Source organism: Rhinolophus ferrumequinum, chromosome X (assembly GCF_004115265.2).
Source record: "Rhinolophus ferrumequinum isolate MPI-CBG mRhiFer1 chromosome X, mRhiFer1_v1.p, whole genome shotgun sequence".
In the NCBI taxonomy this organism is placed as follows: domain Eukaryota; kingdom Metazoa; phylum Chordata; class Mammalia; order Chiroptera; family Rhinolophidae; genus Rhinolophus; species Rhinolophus ferrumequinum.
In genome coordinates, this window is record NC_046284.1 from 57802253 (window position 1) to 57825799 (window position 23547).

A 23547-nucleotide genomic window follows, 5' to 3' on the forward strand; every position below is an offset into this window, starting at 1 on the left:
TCTATTAATTTTTGCTCCAAAAGATGCATTAGAGCTGATAGTCTTGCTAGGTCTTATTTTCGGGGAAACACGGTACATGAAGTAAAATGTAATGTAAGCCTACACTACAAAATGGAGGAACTGTAAACAAAAAAACACAAATGGAGCACCTTTAAGATCGTGCCGGAGCTGCCAAGCCAGAGGAACTGCCTTGCACCTCTTTTGCTTCAAATATTTAGAATGTTAAAACAGGGCAAAACAACCTTTGGACTAAGACTAGGAGACCTGTGCCTTGCAAAAGAACTGTTTGCAGAGATAACAAGCAAGCCATTATTATGACTACTGAACTGATGACTACTGGACTGAAAATTAAAAACATTGTTTAGGATTAACATCACTATGTTACCTTATCTACACCAAGTGAAATGCCTTCCTTCTACTGATGCAATTGTTTCCCTTCTCTTTCTCATAAATACCCATTGCCTTTGTCTCCTAATCAGCACATTATTTGGACTTCCTCCTGAATTAATGATTCCCAAATAGCTGCTCTTATTGATCTCAAATAAACACTTGTTTGCCTCTCACTTTGAAAGGCCTTTATATTTTTAGGTTAACAGATCTTCCATATAGACACAGCCTGCTCAAATGACAAACACGGGTTGTCTGAGATTTAGAGACAGTCTGAGGAAGATATGGCAAAATTAGTACAGCATAAACTACTCAGTCTTCTTGAAATCAAAGCAAACCGCATGGCTGACAAACAACAGCAACAAAAACCTACAATGCCTAACTATGCCCTTCTGTGAAAACAACTCTGCAGTGTTTCCTTTTAGAAATTAAGAAATTAAAAGACATACTGAGAATTCTAATATGTTAGATCTTGTATAGTGCTTTATTCTAGAAAGCTCTTTCTTTGGTTTAATCATCACAGTGACTCTGTGATCACAAATGAGGACACAGAGGTGCAGCAGGTGGAAATGGTTTGCCCACAGGACTTGGAGTAATTGACCAGAAAGAGCAATGGTTTTAGAGTCATGAAAAACCTTGCTCTGAACCCCAGCTCTGCCACAATGCCTCTTACCAGCTAGGTGACATCGGGCAATCTCTCTAAGCCTCGGTTTACTTATCTGTAAAATGAGGATGTTAGTACTATCTCAGGGGATTGTGGTAGGATTTAATGAGATAAAATACATAAAATACATTTTGTCCTTGGCAAAATCCCCAACACATGTTAAGTGCCTAACAAAGGGTAACTTTACCATTTCTTTACCCACTGATTTGAGCAACCTATTTAACCTGTTGCCCTCTCCTCTTTTATATCCACAAAATGGTAATAACAATATCTACTTTACAGAGTCATTGTGATAATGAAATACATGCAACTATCTGTATAGTGAATGACATAATGTGTCTACGTATGCAAAAACTTAAAAAAAAAAGAACACAAAAATATCACGTATCTGAAAAATGGCCGAAACAGAGCTAGAACTCAGATCTTCTATGTCGAGTCCCCTGACTATCAACACAGCTGATTCTATTATCCAAACACAGAACATTTTCTCCTAACTCCATTCAGAAGATAGCAATCTAGAAATACCTCAGAAAATGAATTTTAAAAAAATATGCAAGTTACCTGAATTAAGGCCTCAGTCAACATGTCTTCATTGACCTCCAGGATAATGTTTTTGATATCTTCATATGGCATACGATATGACCCTAGGAAGATCGCTGAAATAAAAAATAAGTTTGTTACAGCTAGAACAGTATCAAAATTTTAAAGTTCTAATTAATACCTGATTCCCATTTCATAGACTCAAAATGTGAAACTTCTGTCACTAATATTAATTTACAGCGTTAAGAACAAACAGAAATACTTCCCATTGGCTGGACTATACTACTCAGGCAGGTAAAATGGCCTATTATCACAGGCTCGAATGTTTACAGTTTTCACGCATAGTTATATACAAAATAAAACTCCTGCTAATAGCACTGATGACTACATGTTTATGCATTTTGGATTGAGCTGATACAAAACAACCCATGAAAAGTTAGAGATTTGATTTCAAGTTGGCCTTTTAATTCAATGCTGAATTTAGTATGGAGATTGTCAGATGCATCCAACGCAGTACTTCTCAGGAATGACAATAAAGTAACCAAATACAAAAAAAAAAAACAAAAAAAACTATCAATCATTTTATAGTTCACCCATATTAGAAACAATTAAAGTGTCTGGATCATCAAAGTTCTCTGCATTCCTGCAGAGTGGTATACCACTAGTTGCATTATATGTTGAATCACGAGTTCCATTGTCAACTTTTTCTTAATTAAATTTTCACTATGCCATATTGGAATAATTCAACAAATTATACCTAGAAAAGCTTACACTTACTTAGAAAGTGTTTTTCAAACAATACATTCCACTAAACTACTTTTTAAAGAACATTCGTGTGTTCTTATCAGCAGAACATGAATATATTCCTAAGAATTTTTTTCATGGAAGGTCTTTATGACTTCATTGGCACCTAAAGAATAAAACATCCTTACTGTCCAGGGAAATGATTACCTAGAAATAAACACCAAATGAGAACTCTAAAATCAAAATAAATAATGTTGACAGATATCAACTAGCCATTAAAGATCACACTGTGTTTTTCAAACAATACTGAACATCCCTCCACTTTATAAAGAAAATGTACTGTCAGGTAAGCAATGTACACATTCACAACAGCTATTAGGAGACTGCTTTTCTGACAGTAACATTTCTACTGACAGAATGACGAATTGTTTATTTTACTCTGATTCCCTACAGCACATTCTTTAACAAAATAAACTCCTATGGTATCTCTCTGCGTAATTATAAATGCTTGGTGTGTTGAAATTTCTTGTGCATAGTGTTTTAGTATCCTCAGAATATAAACACAGTCTACTGTGGAGACAAAAAAAAAAATGCTGAATTCAATACAAAGGGGAGAATTCGTCAAGTAAAACTTAAGGCCTACTTAAATAACGATGGCTTTAACTGTCCAAGCTGCTTTAGCAAAAGCATACTTAATGGCTGACTGGTTTGTTAAAGGTTTTAAGGTTCAGTAACCAGTTTTAAAGTGCAGTGGTTAACAATTTAACTAGCTCACATCACAGTTACTTCAAATATAAAGGAACAGCAGTGAAAGGATTTGCCCAATGTGAGCAGTGAATACTTTAAGACTATCACTACCATGCCTACGCAGAAGGAAAAACAAATAACAGTCTTTTCAACTCTGCCTTATGTCTCACTGTGTCCTCTAACAATGCGTATATTATTCATAAATTTCATCTAGCCTAACCAAAGCTAAATTACGATGGCCTCCATTCTGGCGTAATGACAAAAAGGCAAACCAAATCATGTTTACACGGAATCCTGTTTCTAGCAGGTGCTAAATATACCTGCTCAAGGAAGTTACAACTTTGTTTAAATAGCAGGGTGCAAAAAAATGTACACATCTTAAGAGATGTTATCTATGTATTACTTTTTGAAGTTGAGTTATGGTAGCAATGTGTAGTGTGACATTTTCTCAAAGGATGGCATTAATCAGATGAATGCTAGTGTCATTCATTGTATTGCAATTTTAATACGTTTTTTTTCCTTTTTGAAAATGTGTATCCATTTTCTGGCACCCTCTGTAAATTCAACAACCCACTCTCACCACCACCATCACCACCCTGCCCCCTACACAGGAAATATCACATACACAGATTCTGGGCTGTTTTGGCATCCAAAACTCTCAACTCTTTCACTCTCTTCTTTGCAGGTAGGCTCTTCTTTTCCTCTGAAGCTTCTACATTCTTTTGAACTGAAAGAAAAATGTTGATTCATAAACAATAATGGTACAAATCCAAATGCACGAAATAACATTAGTAAGGCATATTAACTACATTAATAAAGCTCATGCCAAAATCAATAAATGTGTTTATTTCATTAGTTCTAGGAAGAGAATAAACACAAAAATATAGACCTGTTTAGACATTTCCCTACAAATTAAATATCAGCACTTAAGCAGAAAAGATACGCCAAATGGAACCAAAAATCAATTACTTCTTCTTAACTAATGTGCAACATTAATTAGTCCTTTACCAGGTACCTACAAGCAGCAATAGAATTAAATATGTAGTAAAATCTCCCTAATTTGGACTAAATGAGAAAAAAGAAATGCATTTGTACTAAATTATGTTAAAACTTAGGCATGTCTTCCATTCAGTGAAATTGCTTTAAAGTACCTAAGGTAACTTTAACGGCTACACAGGTTGCCATATAAAAATTCCTGCTGAGACAGCTCTGAAGAATAGAAATGAGCCACTTACAAGTTGCACAATGCTAGCACCTCTTTGCATACACATTATTAACCAACCTCAAAGCCATGGTCTTTTGAGTAAGTTAGATTTGTCTCCCTCACCATTTTTTAGTACTATCTGCTTCTTAGAACAAAAGACAGAATTCTGCTGTATTCACAAGGTAACCCTCTAGTTGCAAACAGTTAAAATGACCTGAAACTGTGAGGAGTGGCTTTAGCTCCCATTACCTCCATCAGCCCTCACCTCAAATAAGCGCTTCCAAAAACCAATGTGAAAAACAATGCGACTGTCTGCTATGAAAATGAAGCTTATGTAAAATCCCTAAACCCTCCCTATGCAGAAATTCTACAGCTACCATTGTACTCATGTGTTGGCAGTTTACCTCTTCTAATATAAAAATAGAGTTGTAGGTAATGGGACCATGAAAACATATAAGAAAAGGAAAGCCACCATTTTTTTTCCCAGGTAAGTAGAGTGATAGGTTCTTGCCCCCAAACTCACGCTTCTAAACTTCATCGCTAAATCATATGGCCATAACATCGCTGTTTCTTTATTACTTTTAAAAAATATAACTTCATTTTGAGGCAATAATTACTTTTGCTATTTTAATTTACCTCATCTGTTTTAAGGAGATCACAAATGAGTTATCGGTTTTCTTTAGAGGAAAATCAACACACAACCACAGTACATTTTTGCTAGGCTATGCGTTCAAAGATGTTAGCATCTGGAAAACTTTCTAGACATGTTATAGAATGCATCAAAATACTGCAAGTCCACTGAGACCCCCTTTATTTCAATGGTGCAAAATAGGTGAAAATTAAATAAACTTACTATAAAAATAACAGATAAAATAAATTGTCTGAATAATTAAAGTCCTAACAGTTAGTTCTAAGCTTTACTGATATGACCAATCTAAAGTGATGCAGAGTCTAAGCAGACTAGATGATTACACTTGAATATCATAATCTTAGGAGAGACGACAAGCAGTTTGTCATGTTTACTTAACACTGTAGAGTTATCGCTACTACTGGAAGAAAAATGACTTAATGTAGTTCTTTTAAAATCATCAAAGGATGTTCCTCAAAGGATCTTTCCTATGAAATAATCAGAATCTTATTTTAATTTTCAGGCAGTCCCGGCTTAAGACAACTGTATATAAAGAAATGACAGGCCAAGAGTCATTCCCACTGTCAATTAAAAAAAAAAATCTGAATCATATCGAACTTATTCCTAGAATCATTCAGTAATTTTAACCCAGTCAAAGACATAGCCAAGAAAACTGTCCTCAGCTCTCGGTACGCCTCTAAGCCCCACTATGGGAGACTGGCTAACCAAGCATATATAGAATAAAAATGCTGTTGAACAAAGGATATATTAACAGGCTGAAAACTAGCAGACTCGTGAGTAACCCAGGCATACACAATGCTCATTTTATATGCCTTCATATTTCTGCACTGCTTTGATTAAAATGTATTTCAACCTCTCCCCTCTTTAAGTGAACTAGTTGTTTAAAATGAAGACTTGATGTCTTCAATACCTTGAGTTCACAGTTTTGTTTTGGAATCCTAATACACTTTCCTTGTATTATGCAATTTGGCTTTATCCTAGGTTCAAGAAATGGTAAGAATTCCATGAGTGGGCACTGCTGTTCCGAGAATTACTAGAGCAAAGCTAGTTTAAAAGAGTCCGTTACCTAGACAGGCTTTCCGAAACAATCATGTTTTAGCCATGATCAACAGGTACTGACCAGTGGCTATGATTGCCTTTGGCTTTCTTGTCTTTAGAAGCACTCCTCACCAATCACAAACACAGGCTTAGATAAATAGAGAATTTGAAGAGAGGCAATATTATATAAAACTTCCCCAAACAGTATTAAAGCCTTCAGACAAGTATATTAAAAATCCCCTGCTTTCATAATGACTACAAAATGCCACTTGTCCTAAGATGCTTTTATTCCATGTTTCCAATGCTTACAAATCTTAACTATTCCATAACTTGATTTTAAAATGGACAATTCCATAACTTGATTAAAACTTGAAGAGATATTCTCCAAAGACATACAAATGGCCAACATATATATGAAAATCTGTTCAACATCACTAATCAACAAGGAAATGCAAATCAAAACCAAAATAAGATATCACCTCACATCTGTTAAGATAAATATTATTAAAAAAAAACAACAAAGAAAAACAAAACAAAAGATAAGTGTTGGTGAGGATGTGGAGAAACTGAAACCCTTGTACACTGTTGGTAGGAATATAAAATGGTACAGCCTCTCTAAAAATAAGTATGGCGATTCTTCAAATAATTAAAAACAGCATTGCCATATGACCCGGCAATACCACTTCTGGGTACATAATCCAAAATAATCGAAATCAGAATCTCAAAGAGATATCTGTTTGCCTATATTTACTGCAGCATTATTCACAACAGCCCAGATATGGAAACAGCCTGCATGTCCACTAACGAAAGAATGGATAAGGAAAATGTATAATGCATACACACATATCTACATATTACACACACGTACAATGGAATATTATTCAGCCTTAAAAAAGGAGGAAATCGCACCACATGGCAACAACGTAGATGGACCTGGAGGACAGGAAGTGTATGTAATAAGAGACTCACAGAAGGACCTGATTCTACTTACGGATATGAGGCATTTAAAGTGCCAAATTCATAGCAACAAAGAGTAGAATGGTGGTTGCCAGGGGCTGGAGGGTGGGGGAAATGGGGAGCTGCTGTTCAACTGGAATCAAGTTGCAGTTATACAAGAAGTTCAAGAGATCTGCAGTACAACATTGTGCCTATAGCTAACATACGGTGCACTTAAAAAGAGGGCACATCTGATGTTACATGTGCTCATAACACTAAAAATAATTTAGAAACTTAAAGTACAGAATTCTGTAATTATTTGGATGCGACTGAAAAGATTTTAAGCCTCAATACAAAAACTTTAAGAACTGATTTCCTCATCGATGGCCCTATGGTCCTCAGGTTCATAGTTAGGCGTCTAGTCAAATGCGATCTCTCTCTGTGCAAACGAGAACCCATACAGCCACTGGCTTTGAATCCAATTGATTAAATTAATTTGAGTGCATCAGTGGGTACTGCTAATCGACCAAATAATAATGAAAATTATAAGATACTGTCTGCATAAAGATAATAATGTAGTAAGACATTGTATTATTATTGAAGAGTCGTTAACGTCAAGATACTAATTATCTAAGATAAAAGGCCCACTGAGTATTCTTCTATTTCCTTTAATACATGGAATTTTACGTGCAATTGTACTATAAATGTATTCCTTTACATCTGAGGGATGCTCATCAGCATAAATAAAGCAAACATGGTTATATTCTTTCCCTAATCTAATTTAGGCAATGTTCAGAAATCTATTAATTTCTGCTATCCCAATGGATACATAGGACATGTGACAAGATATTTGTAATTTGTAGCAAATATGAAGATATTACAAATGGGTAATACTGAATGATTTACATAGTGATAACTAACCATAAATCATAACAAATTTTTATAACCACTTTATCTCGAAAGTCCAGTGAGAAAGACTGATTCCTAAAGTCAGCATCAATACGATTCATTCATTCATTCATTCATTCATTCAGTACATACTTCATGAACACCTATACTATATGTTAGCCTAGCATGAGCATACAATGCTACACATGACTAAAACGTCTACTCATACTCTTAAATACATGGTCATACGAAAACGACTAATTATGTGTCTCCAAGATATCTAATATTTGTAATTTTCTTTATCAATGACAACATAACTTAAATTAATACATGCACATCACTCGGCAAATTCTCTTTTCGTTATTGGAAGCCATAGTTCCACATTAGAGAATAGTGTATCTTTGAATCAGCATCAACTGATGTGCTACAACATATTATAAAAATGATGTGGAGAAGTAAAAGTATGACGCTTTCCACTAAATGCACAAAGCCAGGGTAAATAAAGCTAATATAAAAATTGTGATCACCCTGCATAAATACATATTTTATCCACATGTATACAATTCCACAAGTGATTCTAACTATACAGAAATATTTTTTTCACGGATTAGTTGAAATAGTTACTTTCACTTCAATTAATAACTCAATGTTAAAACGAGTGCAAATGTGACACGGCAGGCAGGGAAATTCTACTATATTTTCTGTGTGTGATAACTGTGATGATTTTTTAATTTAATTGCTATTTTCCACTCTTTTTAAAAATCATCTTTATCCTTGCATTTCTGGAAATATTGCACAAACACAAGTGAAAAATGGGCCAAAGAGGAAAGGGTAATAATACCCACAACAATAATAGTGGTAGTGGTACTAGTCGTGACCACAACCAACCAACACAATCACCACCAAAATCAACGTTTATTAAATATCTGCTCTGTGCCTGGAAATCTTTTAATTTTTATGTCACCTCATATTATAGTAGGTATTACCATTGTCATTTGACAAAGGAGCAAACTAACGAACAAAAAAATTGAGTCATTTGCCCAAGATCGTATAGCAAAGAATAAAAAGATGCTCAGCCCTCCCAGAATCAAGAACATGCAAATGAAAACAACCAATAAAATACTATTTAAAAGTCATCAAATTGGAAATAACAAAAAAGTCTCCCAACACTAAGTATGGAGGAGGTGGCTGAGAAGTAAGAATTTGTGCCAACAACGGCAGTAAAAGTTAGGACAACAACCTTAACATACACATTCATGAACATCTAATATATGTAAGATGTGCTTACCATAAGTATAACCCAATCCTTCCGCTTTCAGGTCAACTGATCGAGGACAAGGATGTTCACTGCAGCAATGTTTAGAAGAGAATAAAAACTGGAAACAACCCATGTGTCAGGGGTGATGGAATGGATCAACAAATCGTGGGATATTCACATAATGAACTACAACCCAGCACTCACAATGCCTATATTAGAGCTAAAGATTTCAACAAAGACAGATCCCAAAAACAATGCTGAATGGAAAAACAAACGTGGTGGAAAATGATGCACACACTATAAATAGCATTCACCTCAATAAAAAATAAAACAGACTAATCTTACGTGTGGTATTGCTTATAGATGAGTATATATAGAGAGAGTATACATATAGCCAAATTATAAATGCATGGAGTAGATAGATACTCAGGAGATTATTGACAGTGCTTGTCTTTTATTGACCGTGCTTGTCTTGGAGGAGCAAAGTGACACTGGAATAAGCAGAATCTGGAAACTTCCACTTTATCTCTAATGTTTTATTTCTTTAAAAGCGAAGAGATGCAGTAAATATGAGTAAATGTTAATATGTGTTCACTCTGGGAGGCTGGTACACGGGTGTGTGCTCTAACTGCCTTTGCAAATTTCCACTGTTTTCAACATAAAAATAAAAATGATATGACTGAATTAAATATACACATCCCTTTTCATAAACCGTTCGCCTTGGCAATCCCAAGGACCACGTGTAGCTAGGAATCAGAAACAATAGAGGAGAGAATAACAAAAACTACAGGTAAAGATTAGTCAGTTGGGTAAGCAAGCACGATTTTGTTTTCAATTGTTTCTGAATCCATTTCGTGAGGAATAACACATTTGTTTACCAAACCTTGAGAGGCAAAGCTGAGGCATCTCTGTCTCCTCTTATGCACATTACAGCTGGGAAACGTCCCCTCTCTGTGTTGCCTACAGCTGTACGCTAACTACGGCACCCCACAGAAAGGCAGCTTTCATTCTGACACCTGCATAGTACCTGAAGCCATAGGAATGGCATTACCTGGAGTGTTCCCAAAGTTTACAGCACATTAAACAAGAGTAATGGTTCTAATGGTGGGAATCACACACGCATACTTTGTAACGATTTCCTAATTAAGGAACAAATCTTACTGGTTGTAGTTTAGACAAGAACCCCCCAAATCAGGCAGCACGTGTTACTGCAAATTAACATCTGCATAACTAATATACTGATACACCTGTTCATTAAGCCAATTACTGAACACTGCTAAATATCACCAGAGCACTATGTTTAACAACGTGCACTAGCTAATGTCGGATATTTTCAATTGGGCCTCAGTAGCTCAGCAGGTAATGTATATTTTAGGAAGGACAAATAAAGCCATCTCAGAGGTTTTAGGGAGAATTTCCCTTGTTTGAAGTGATCACTGAAATACCATATTTGACAAGTGAGGTTATGGAAATTCTTGTTAACCGTTTAACCCATGTGAGGTACCTGACTCAAGCTATAGCTAATCCCTTTACCTGCAGGTTGGCTCTGGCTTTGTAAGTATGGACTGAGATTTTGTGGGCCACCTCTTGCACTCGGAGAAGCTCCCATGATGTTACGTTTCCTATTTCCTGTCACAAATCAACAAATCCAGCAAAAACCTCAAGGATTACGTGTGTCGAATACAGAGGAATACTAAGAAAAGCATAACAACCCATATTCCAATGCTAAAACCCAGTACCACTAGGCTAACAGGCCATTTCTTGTTGAGAATACACTTTGGATATTCATCCTACCTAGGCTTTACTTTTTATAATGTGGTCCATCTCAGATTGGTACAATCCTGCACACAATGTAGTTTAATGCAGAATGCAGTTAACCTTGCTAAGCAAGACTGAACAAAGTAAGGCCCCAAAATATTTGTAGCCAGTGTCTCAATTTGACAATGTAGGATTTTTCAGCCTGGGTTTCAGGTATTACCTGAGCATATCTAGAAGAAAGTCAATGTGGTAGATCTCCCCGAAGATTTATGCACATCAAAGACCACTGGGAAACTATGTATCCTTAGAGAAACATCACACCTTCTGGGTATTTCCACTTGATTATCTAATAAGCATCTCAGATGTAGTACATCCCAAACCAAACTCCTTACGTTACTCCCAAACCTGCTTTTTAGTCTTCTTCTCAATAAATGGCAACACAATCCTAATTGTTCAAGGAAAGGAGGAGGAGTGGGGAGAGGAGTAGGAAGGAGGCGGGGACAGGAAGAAGAAGGAGGAGAAGGAGACGGTGAAGGAGAACAACAAGAAGAAGAATAACAAGAAACTGGAATCATCATTGATTCTACTCTCTCACAGGCCACACCCCACTGGTGGCAAATCCAGTATTGTACCACTTCTCATCACCTCCACTTCTACCTAAGGGTTTCATACAACCATTACTTCTAGCCTAGGTTATTGCAGAAGCCTAATAAGCAGTCTCCATTCAGCCTTTGGCCTTCTTCACTCGTTCCTGTCAATTAATTAATTAATGTCAGTCCTATGTTCAAAACCCTCCAGTGGCTTCCTGTCTTATTCACAGTAAAAACCAAAGTCTTTACAGTAGTCTAATATGTCCTACTTCATATTTCATATCCCCTCCTTAGCCTCTCTGACCTCACTTCCTACTACTTTCCTCCCATCCAGTCTATTCCAGCCATACTAGCTTCCTTGTTGTTCTTCAAATATACCAGAACAACTCCCACAGCACAACGTCTGCACTTGATGTTATTTCATCTCCAGACCTTCCCTCACTTCTTTCAGACCTTGGTTCAATGTCACTTTCTTATAGAATCCTTTCTATGATGATGTGGTTCAAAACAGCAACCCCTCCTTTTTGGCTCTCTTTTCCCCCTTGGCCTGCTTCATTTTTCTCCATAGCAATTATTACCATCTAACATAATCGCCTGTTTCCCCGAAAACAAGACCTGGCCGGACAATCAGCCCTAATGCATCTTTTGGAGCAAAAATTAATACAAGACCCGGCATTATTTGATATTATATTATATTATATTATATTATATTATATTATATTATATTATATTATATTATAAGACCGGGTCTCAGATTATAGTAAAACAAGAGCAGGTCTTATATTAATTTTTGCTCCAAAAGACGCAGTAGAGCTGACTGTCCGGCTAGGTCTTATTTTAGGGGAAACAAGGTATATGTCTTATTTACTGTCTATGCTCTCCATGTTGATGTAACCTCTCTTAAAAAGAGGGATCTGTGACTGTTTTATTCAGGGTATACTAGCACCTAGAATTGTGCCTGGAAAAGAACAGGCACTCCAATCATTTTGGCATTTATTCTACATATATATATTCTCATTTGTGCCCAATGATTGATGTATTAAGAGTATGTATTCAAGTACTATTAAGCAAAAGATTATAAATGTTCATCAATTGGAAACAACTTTAATTAATTATGGTATATTAGGCATTGTTTATAATAGCAGAAGATTTGAAATGACCCAAAAGCTCATCATGAGAAGACTGCTTGATTAATCCACGATATGCCCACTCAGTGGACTGTTCCGCTGCTATATTCAAGATCGAGGATGCTCTTTACGGAATGATCTTCAATAAGTATCATTAAATGAAGCAAAGAAGGTACACAAGACTGCTCAGGACATACTACCATTTATGGGAAAAAAGAGGAAGGAATATTTATATGTATTTGCTGGTATATGCATAAAATGTTTCTGGGAAGATTTACAGGAAATTTATTACATTAGTTACTTATGGGAGGGAATTCAGCAACTGAGAGACAGAAGTGAGAGGAGGAAATTTCACACCATGCTATTTTTGTGCCTCTTGGATTTTCAACCATGTAAATATATTATCAACTCAAAAATTAGTAGAACAATAAAACAAGAAACAAAAGGCTTTCACCACTAAGAGGTCTCTAATATATGAAATGTACAGGAATGCCCTAGGGCACAAGTTGGCAAGAAAGTATTTCGTGCAGCTCAGGTTGCAGCGTAGAAATGTAGCCAAGGCTTCAAGTAGCATAATCAACAGACAACGCAGAGAAGGAACAAAGTGACACACACCAAATGGCAGCCTAGTCATAGAGGTTACCGGAATGTGGAAGTGAAACTCAAACATGCAAAATTTTAATAACATATCTATATGCTATGACAGTGGGGGGCTTAAAGATTCATGTGCCTAACAAATTCCATCTTCTTCACAATTTACTATGTCTGATGCCCATATTTCTTATCACCAGTATCAACATATTCATTTTCTTATTCACCACTTATGATTTATAAAAGAAAGTCAAATTGCAATAAAATATTAAAATACCTGCACAAACATATTTCCTGTATAGACAAAAATAGCGATGCTACAAAACCAGAACTGTTGCTTGGTATACAGCACTGTCATGTCTGTAAAAATGCCTGAATTCATTGTACAAAAGGCAACTTAAATAAGAGTTTCAATGAATTATGATATCTGCAAAGGATAGTCTGAAGGCGAAGTCTATAAAAGTCAAGTGCTACCTAGATACACAAACAAGTAGGCCTCCCCGGGAGAATTCATAAACCAGCTGGGGAGAACACGAGAGGACGAGCTCCTGCAAGACCAATTCAGGTACATTACTCGAACTACAGTTTCTGTAATTTTATTTCTATTTCCAGACTCTCATGAGTTGGGAAAATACTGGGTACACGTAATTATTAAGAGTATACATACAACCACCACCAGGCACTGCGCTGGATGGATTTTCCTATTAACGGTGCAAGATAGGTATTTGTATTAGTCTGCTCAGGACGCCGTAACAAACTACCACAGACTGTGTAGCTTAAACAACAGAACTTTCTCACAGTTCAGCAGCCTGGCGTGCTCAAGATCAAGGTGCTGGCAAGGTAGGTTTCACCCTCAAGACTATTCTCTTGGCTTATAGGCAGCCACCATCTCGCTTTGTGCTCACATGGCCTTTCCCTGGTGCATGCGCAGGACAGAGAGAGAATGAGCCAGCTCTCCGGTGCCTCTTCTTACAAGGACACTAATCCTATGGGATCAGGGTCCCCATGTTTATGATCTCATTTAACCTTCATTACTTCCTCGGAGGCCCCACTTCCAAATACAGCCACACAGGGAGGTAGGGCTCCAATACATACATTTTGAGGAGACACAAACATTCAGTCCATAACAGTATTATTATTCCTCTTTTACAAATAGGTCCCCAGAAACCTGCAAAAGATCTCATAGAAAAGTTAAGTGGCAGGACTGGGATACAATCCCAGGCTGTCTGACCCCAAATTCTGTGCTCTTGACACAGCTTTCCCCCATTCTACACAGATACAGAGGGAGAGTCACAGTTGCCTCCCATATATTTGTTACTAAATAATTCAAGATAAGCGGGTCCAGTAGAGATGCTGAACACACCCCATGGTTTAAAATCTCTCATAGAGTTCTTCCTTGTGGCCTCACCAAATGCTTTGCTGCACTTTCTAGAGTATAAATCAAAGCCATGGTTTCTTTTTCTACACTAGGTTGGCATCCCCGCTTACCCAAAGTGGAATTCAGAGTTCAGTGGTCAGTAACCCCTATAAGAGGTGCTGAGTGTTATTAATTTTTTAATGTTTGACAGGAAGGTGAAGAAGAGGACGAGAGGTGGAGGACTGGCTTGGGGTACGTGTTCCCACACGGTCCAGCCTTGAAAACTGATTTCTTAAAATAACTTGTGAATGAAGAACTAGAATGAGAGGCTTTGAGATTATGTCAGGGATCAAAGGGTTCAGAGAAGTCGTGAGATCTAAAAAATGCTTGTGAAAGGTGGAGAAATAGGCTCACAAAACGCACAGGCTTGATGAGGAAGCTCAAGCCAAAAAACATTAGCTGATGAGTCAAGATGACCTCCACCCCCGTAGGCCCCGGAAATGAACCAGCAGAGTCTCTTGAAAGCAGTTGAGGCAAATTCCAGGAATTGTGTTAAGTGGGAGTTCTGAGTAGGAACAGATAATCAAGACTGGAGTCTTTGTATGTCATGCAAGTCACTGTTGCAACTCTCTTCAACTCTGGCATTGTCCCGTGAAGGCAGCCATAGACAGTGAGGAACAAATGAGCATGGTGGCATTCGAATAGCAAATTATTTACAAAACTAGATTTTGTAAACGGGCTGGGTTTGGCTTCTGGAGTTTGCCAAGGCCCGACATGACAGGTGCTCAATACGTGTCCAGTGCCTTATCCCCTTCCTTTTGCCATTAAGGTCAACTTCTTCTGGCTTCAACCTTTGAAAGTGTTCAATCTTCTCCTTCCAGAATAACATCTAGAAGTATCTCACTAGAACTGTTGATTGATAATTCTGTTTTTCAAATAGCATTCACATAATCAAGTACATTTATACTCCTCATGCTTTTTTTATGTATCAATCCCACAGGGATCAAGGCTTCGATCCTAAACAGCCACTGTCTCCTATTCATTCCCCATATATGCTCATATGACTTTATCAAATGTCTACATGTAAAATGACCCTAAAAGCCAATCAGCCTTAATAAAATTATAAATTTAGTTTTTACCATCCCATCAATATCTGGGTAGAATGAGAGCTCATAAGGAGCTTATACAATGTTTGGTAATGCTTCACTTGGGATACACTGGTTTATGCTAAGATGAAAATCTGAGTTCTGTAAAAAGCATATAAATCAGACCTTTGAATTTCACATAATACAGTTCTCTTACTTTATGGACATAAAAATACTACTGAGTATTTCAATTTGGTTTGTAGCCGGCTGAGCTCAATGGGAAACAACCACAGTTACATAGTCTGTTTCCCCCTTTCGGATTCCAACTGGTTTCAATTTTATCTTTCAGCAGTAAGTTTCTTTAGTTCAGAAACGAAGTCAGTGTATTCTGTGGAAGGCAATGGAAGCATTAGAAAAGTTTCGAGAAGGGTAGGAGACAGAGTAACCTGAAGTTTTCATCCTGCCTTTTTTTTTTTTTAAATTCAAGTGAAGTCTGTTGGTAGCTTTCCATTTAAAAGTGGTAAGCAACATATGAGGATATTTTGAAAATGTGAAAAGACGTGATAAGAACAAACTTGAAAGAAGCTTAAAGTTGTACTGTGTTTAGGACAGACTCATGACCCTCTTTCTTCCCAGTCTATCACCCTCTGTGTTATGCTACCAAGAATGCAGAATGTTTGACACCATCCCTCTGTGCTTCTCTAGGCTCTCATCCATTTGTAATCTGGATTTGAACATACCCATAGCTATGGAATCAGAATGTCAGAATCTCTATAGGTAGAGCCTCAGAACCTGTATCTCGTAAAAACTCCTCAGCTAATTCTGGGTATTAGGAAGGTTGGCCACAGCTGCTCTAATGCATATAATACAACACCCTAACAGCTCAATAAATACTCCCCAAATTGAAAAGTGTGAATATCAACAGTAACCCATGGAAGCCCTGTTTGTAATTTCGTCTCAAGTTTATAATCTAACACTGAAAGTGACACTTGGTCAACAATTGAGCTCATTTAGTGGCAAGTATTGAGATTTAGTGACAAGTAAAGAGAAAGCAAAGGATACTCAAGGCACACTCTATTTTTAAAACATTCATCAACTTCAGGGCAAGGATCTTGCCCTATATTTCTATAATTTATCATTCTGCTAAGTACACAGAAGTTTTAGGAATAAATAAGAATGCATGTTATGCACTAATTAAAAACATGAATGTACATAATACACACTAAAATTGATAACAAATACCATTGCCTCTCTCCCCTTTTAGAGATGCAGTTATCACAATGCTAGAAGAGAGAACAAAGAAGAAAACAATGATTTGCCATTGAAAAGAAAAGCGTAAGGTAGTTCAAGACAAATTTATCCTTGCTGGATGTAAATATGTCCCTGTTCTACCAAGTGACTGAAAATAACCAGGGTAGGTTAAGGACTTGGAATATGCAAAATAGGAAAAGACAAACTATTTTATTCCATAAAAACTGGAGTCCTCAAGAACAGGAAGATTCAGTCTAACCAAAATCTATCGTTGAGCTAGACAAAAAGCTAAGCAAGCTCACCGTAGCTTGGTTTCATTGCTTTTGCACACTATGTAGCCATTTTAAAGTTTGTATGCCTTAGACCAATAGATCTCAAAAACCAAACACAAAGCACATATTTCTAAACGGAATACTCTGTTTATGGCAAGGTCAATTTCAGTTATGTTGCCAGCTAGTAACATGTTGATACCACCTATAGACAATGAGAAGAATGATGATCACCTGAGTTCAGTATGGAAGTTGTTTATCAAAGTAAATTAAGTCAAGTTCTGTGAAACCAATTCAATACTTGTACTTAGTGTGATGTTCAGTCATTGATAACCGTAACTGGTGTGTGTGTGTGTGTGTGTGTGTGAGATTAAATCTATCATAGTTAGGTGGCTCCAGTTTAACAATGAGCTTCCAAATGCCAGAAACAGTTTGGAATGTAAGCTTTCAAGAACTTCAAAAAAATGTTCTTGGATGAGGGCCCAGCTATGTTAAACTCACTCCCGTGAGAACTATCTTTTAATAATACTATATTCAGAGGTGTAGAGCATTTTTAATATAACTGCAAAAGATATACCATAAAACAAGAACATAAGCCTAGTTATGTATTGTAGAATTATTGGTAATTACCTATTGTGCAACTTTTATTAATTTTGAAGCTCAAGAGGTAGATAATCGAGGGTCCTGTATGGTTTATAAAGGCATATGTAAGATAAAAGCAACATTTACAATTAAACACTAAATCTCAGAGCAAAACAAAACTCAAATATACACTGTATCCTCAATGTACGGCTCCCTAAATTCTCTGAAATCTAGAATGCAGATAGAGCTATTACCATATAAAGTAAAATACATCTCATATAGATTAGAATGAAACTGCATTGTATAAAAAAAGAAAAATCAGAAATCCCTCGAATTTAAGGTTTTACAGGAAAAATAAAAGAGACAGTAATAACCCAGGTAAGAAGCAGCCGCTATTAGTCTCAGACAGCAAATAAATTTGACTGGATCAGGACAGCAACCTGCTGACTCTTTTTCCTAGCAAACTATTTCCAACCTGCTGTGCTCGTCATTAGGCTGGCCTTTACTTCACCCCAGCCACTTCAGTCCCACCGCCATGGGGGCTCATTGCTGCTTTCCTCATGGCTGCCCCCAAAGTGTGCCTCTGCTTTTAACCTAGAATGCTTCGAATCTGAACTTAAGCCCCGCTTATGACTGGAGAGAGAGAGAGCAGGAAGGCAACACATAAAATTTGGAACAGAAGCGTCATAAAGACATATAATCAAATTACAAGCTTCAAATCGGCTAATAAGACATGATAGATTCCTATTTCTTACTGGAAAACTGTAGTAAAATACCAGGTAAAAAACATGAACTCCAAAGTTGGGTGTGACAATCCATGAAGTGAGCGAAAGAAGCACTAATATATCCAGCTTTCCACTTAGATCTCATGGAAATAAATCTGATAAGACATCTAAAGGAGCAGAGATTACATATCTGATATCCGGTGCACTATTTTTAAAATAATGAGGCATACAAGATACAACAGGAGTAAGTGAATAAAGAAAATGAAATGGCATTCCTTTTATTTAAAATCACCCTAGAAGTTCTACATCCAAAACATATGCATTTTAATGTTATGAGTATGATATGAGTTGTGGTGGGCACAGTTATTCTGTGTGCTTAATATAGATGAAAAGATTACAGGTTGTAATTTTAAGTGACTTCTGCCTATTGTCTACCTAGGACAAGTCTACCTAAAAATAGAAAATGTATGACAGGACCCCTGAATGACTGCAAAATACTTTGAGCTTGACTCCCGTCACACCTCAGCTGTCAAACCTGTATCTATTAAGACCCAAATAAAGTACCACTTTCTCTATGAAGCTTCTCCAATTACCAGTACATTCTTTGCCTACCTCCATCACTGATAAGGTACTTTCCACATGCCGCCCTATTTAATTAAGGCTCATATATGCATCATATTGCCTTCCTTTAGTTACAAGTTCACAGGGAAAACAACACGTTTGGTCCAACTTTGTTTCCCACCTCCATCCCACTTCCCAAAGTCTCTAGACTATGATAATCAAGAAATATCGGTGAATAAAATATGTGAAATATTAGAGTGGAAAAATGATGAGGGCGCAGAAAGAGAAAGAAGAATTGGATGACCTTCTGTATTCAAGAAGTAACTAAAGCCTAAGCAGTGATTGAACAGTAAGAATCCAAGACAGAAGATTAGACCCTGCAGGAGGCCCGAAGGCATGGACACAGAGAAGAAAGAACAGCCAATTAAGAGGACAAGAAGAACAATCAAAAAGGTGTGAGAAACAGGGGAACGCATTGTCCCCACAGTGAGAAAGAAAAATGTTTCAGTAAGACAAAGTCATCAACAGTGTCAACGACAGCCAGGAAGTTCAAGCATAGACTAAGTTCTGGAAAAAAAAAAAAAAAAATAGGACCAGAAGAAAACAGGCCATTTCAGGCCATACAGAGCAATTGCAAGAGAGCAATGACAACAAGCGCCATATTACAGGATGCAAGGAAGAAGTGAATGGAAACAGTGAGTAAAGACCACTCCTTTGAGAAGCTGAGTAGGAAAAATAACTTTCTCTATAATATGAAGGAGACAGAAGCAATGTGATTGAATCCCAGCTTTGCATAAGAAGGCACCTGTCAAAATCAAGAACAGCTTTTATTCTCCAAATGATTTCAGAACAAGCCCAGCATACAATGACTTACTGGACAGGATCAATAGAAACTGTGCAAAAGAGATTATACTGTTCAGCGATCCACGTTGCATCAATATCTATAATGGAATAAGACAAGGTGATACAATGGCCCAAAGCTTCCTGGAATCGCTCCTTAATGAAATCAACCAGCAAAAGTGAGTCCCCAAAGGGAATAAGCAAGAACGACGCCCTCTTTTTACCAATGACAACATAGCATTTTTCAGGGTTATCGGAATAGAAATGGAGTATGCAGCAGTGCCAAGCGAACTGGGCACAAAATTATTGTTTAGAGAACTAAATGCTTAGACAACGAGCATGGCCCGTACGGCCCTGTCAACATCTATGGCAAAGAAACATAATAACTCCATCTATATAAGTCAGCAAATGAATAAAATTGGTTTGTTCAACGGTAAAAGCTCCAGAAGCAGTAGCCTATGCCATTTTAATTGGAATACAAAAGTTACTGAATAACAAACTGCTGATGAAGATCACAACACTATTTAATTCTGTCATACCAGGGCTTAACTAAAATATGAAGTGTTTATCTACAACATTAGCTGAAGGAAATAAACTGGCTGTCACCCAATTACCCACGGTGTCCTAAAGGTGTGAAATCTGACCATATGTAGACCTAACGGTAGTTATGGAAGATTCCTTCTACACCAAGTACAGATGGATCAGCTAGGTGGCCAACCAACAACACAGCAGGTGGCTTTCTCAACGTCCTGACTGCATTTGTTGTTTTATTAAGAGAAAATATTCAAAGGAAAGAATACTGTTTGCTGGGTCAATTTAGTGACAAATGCGTGCTATCTCAAACAATTTGAATGCAATATAATTAAAGAAACAATTAAGCTCCTACTAGGGGACAAGGTGTCACGCTAGGAAGTAAAGGAGTTCCAGGAAATATTCACTGCCTTAAGAAACCTATGGTATCTAACATGATTGCCAAATGAACATTTCAATTGCATTTTTGTTTTAGGTTTTATTTAAAAGGCGATGGCTTATTCCTTCCTATGTCTCTGGATGCTGTGCCTGAATTAACATTTAGTAATAACGTCCAAAGAAAATCAAACTTTTAATTTTTTTCTAATATCAGTCACTATTAATGATGTTGATTATTATATTATCTATTTAATGGGTACTTTAGATTATAAATCTCCATCCCTTCATTATCATAATAACTCTTCAAGGTAAATATCCCATTTGGACTATATAAACACTTAGGCTCAGGGCAGTGACCTAACTTGGTCCATCTAACAAGGAATCAATCTGGGATTCAAACTCAGAGCAGTAGAGCTTTCCAGCCCATATTCCTTCCACTACAGCAAGCTGACACTCCTCAGCGGGTTTACCTATCATTTCATTAAATGAACTATCACGTGTAAAACGTAACGCAGAACGACCGGCACTTAGGAACCTCCATAAATGCCAACTCCTATTCAATACGCCCCAACGATCATTCTACAAGTACTGTATACATACACTCTAACCAAGAGTGTTGCACAAAGAAATGGGGTTCTGGAAAGTTACAGGTAAGCTTATCAGACATACCCAATTACATCGCTACAGATGATAAAGGAAAAATCTGGTTTAACAACACTAACAGAAATGAATCAATGAGTATATCCACTGATACATTTAATGGTAATAAAAGCACGATATACTGACTTCACCGTTTCCTAAAGGCAAGGATGATTATTTGCTGGCAGTTTTCTGGACTAGCTTTCTAAGGCATATGGCTACTATCAGATGCAAAATAAAGAATCGCAGTATGAATTTTGCTTAAGTAATTCCAGTAATTTATAATCCACAGTAAAAATGCACACTCAAAAGATAATATAAAACCTAGCCTTCTATACAAAGTGGAATAAAATTTCCCTGGCATAAAATACCTTTGGGAATGAGTTACCTCTTGGCAAAATAAAAAGAATCAAAACAATAACAAAAAACCTGTCAAATACAATAAGAGAGTAGACACTGCATTTTCAGCAGTTATTAAATGCTGAAGTTTACCACCACATAAAGGCTCTCACAGCTACATCCTCAATACTTGGCCACATTAAAACCTTTTAAAGCATGTAATCAATGAAACTGAAATGCATAAACACACATAATGAAAAAAACTACTTCAAGCCGATCACTTGAGGAATGAGAACACCACTCTATTAGATGAGAAATGTGTTCTTTGTTCTCTTCCCTCCTTCCTAGAAACAGTCCTATTGCTTCAATCCGAAATTATTTAACATCAGAGACAGGTTATCTTGCTCTCTTCCAAATCTATATTAATACATGTGTTACATATATGAGGTCTGACAATTAAGTTCGAGAACTTGTTGCAACAAAGCTGCTAACCTTTTTTTGATATCAGAGGGATTATTCATTAGGAATTTGTACAAACTGGACAAACAGTTAACCAAGCTTACTAATTGGAAGTGCTGAAAAGGCTGCGGGAAAAAGTTAGACAACCTGAACTTTTCTCTAACAATTCATGGCTCTTGCATCACGACAATGCACCAGCTCACATGATACTGTCTGTGAGGGAGGTTTTAGCCAGTAAACAAATAACTGTATTGGAACACCCTCCCTGCTCACCTGATCTGGCCCCCAATGACTTCTTTCTTTACCCGAAGATAAAGGAAGCATTGAAAGGAAGACATTTTGATGACATTCAGGACATCAAGGGTAATACAACGACAGCTCTGATGGCAATTCCAGAAAAAGAGCTCTAAAATTGCTTTGAAGGGTGGACTAGGTGCTGGTGTAGTGCATAGCTCCCCAAGGGGAGGACTTAGAAGGTGACCGAAGTGATATGCAGCAATGAGGTATGTAGCACTTTTTCTAGGATGAGTTCGGAACTTAATTGTCCGGCCTCGTATATCCATAAGATCATACACTTCCAGACAGGAAAGTACTAATAAAGACCTTCCTCCTGAGCTTCAGATTCATAAACCCAATTTCTTACCTCTTTCACAGGACCTTCAAATAAAGACGTTCCAACGTGAACTTATTGCCAGTAATGTGAAAAGTGGTCTGTCTGTTCCCTACATTGGTTAAAGGGACTATGACCCAATATACATATCAAACAAGTAAGAAAACAGCAAGTCATCTTTGACTCTTCTCTCTCTAAGCCTACCTGTCGCGCACAAAATTCCACCTCCATTTCTATTGCCTTTTTCAGAGCCTTCAACAATTATTGCTTAGAACCATTCATCGATTCATCCATTTATTCTACAGCTATGCACTACAGTAGGAAACGTGAATATAAAAATGATGAAAACACAACCTCTGTTATGAGGGGGACCAGATGAAAACCTACAACAATGTACGAAGGTGTATGGAAGTGCTATGAATTTACAGTAGTCTCCTGGATTTTCGTTTTGCATTTTTTTTTTATTCTATTCACTCTAATTTCTCCTACACATTCATTACTGGGTTAACCTTTTAAAAATATTACGATGCTTCATTTATAATTAATATTTTCCTTACCTATAGGATAAAGCTTAAGTAATAAGCATGGCATTCGGGGTCTTTCAAAACCAGGCTGGAAATGAAAAGTAATAGCCCCTGAGTACCCCAATATTCCAGCCACACCAGAGTACTCACCATTCCTGAAAACAGTCAGGAAACTCTAAGCCTGTATGTCTTTGCTGAAAGCTCTTTATACCCTACTCCTTCTCAGCCTGACACATTTGGCTGGATTAAAATACCATCTCCTCTAGGATGCCTTCC

At 37.1% G+C, this 23547-nt stretch overlaps 1 protein-coding gene across 3 annotated transcripts in view; it reads right to left on the bottom strand.

The window, feature by feature from the left end:
• The window catches only part of DIAPH2 (diaphanous related formin 2), an 843900-nt gene that overhangs the window by 479094 nt on the left and 341259 nt on the right, over nt 1-23547 (bottom strand). For all 3 annotated transcript variants that reach the window (XM_033107889.1, XM_033107880.1, XM_033107870.1), the window contains 2 exons: nt 3708-3809; nt 1613-1707 (listed from right to left, as the gene is read on the bottom strand). In XM_033107889.1, the coding sequence (XP_032963780.1) occupies nt 1613-1707; nt 3708-3809 (197 nt within the window). The remainder of the gene's footprint in view (nt 1-1612; nt 1708-3707; nt 3810-23547) is intronic.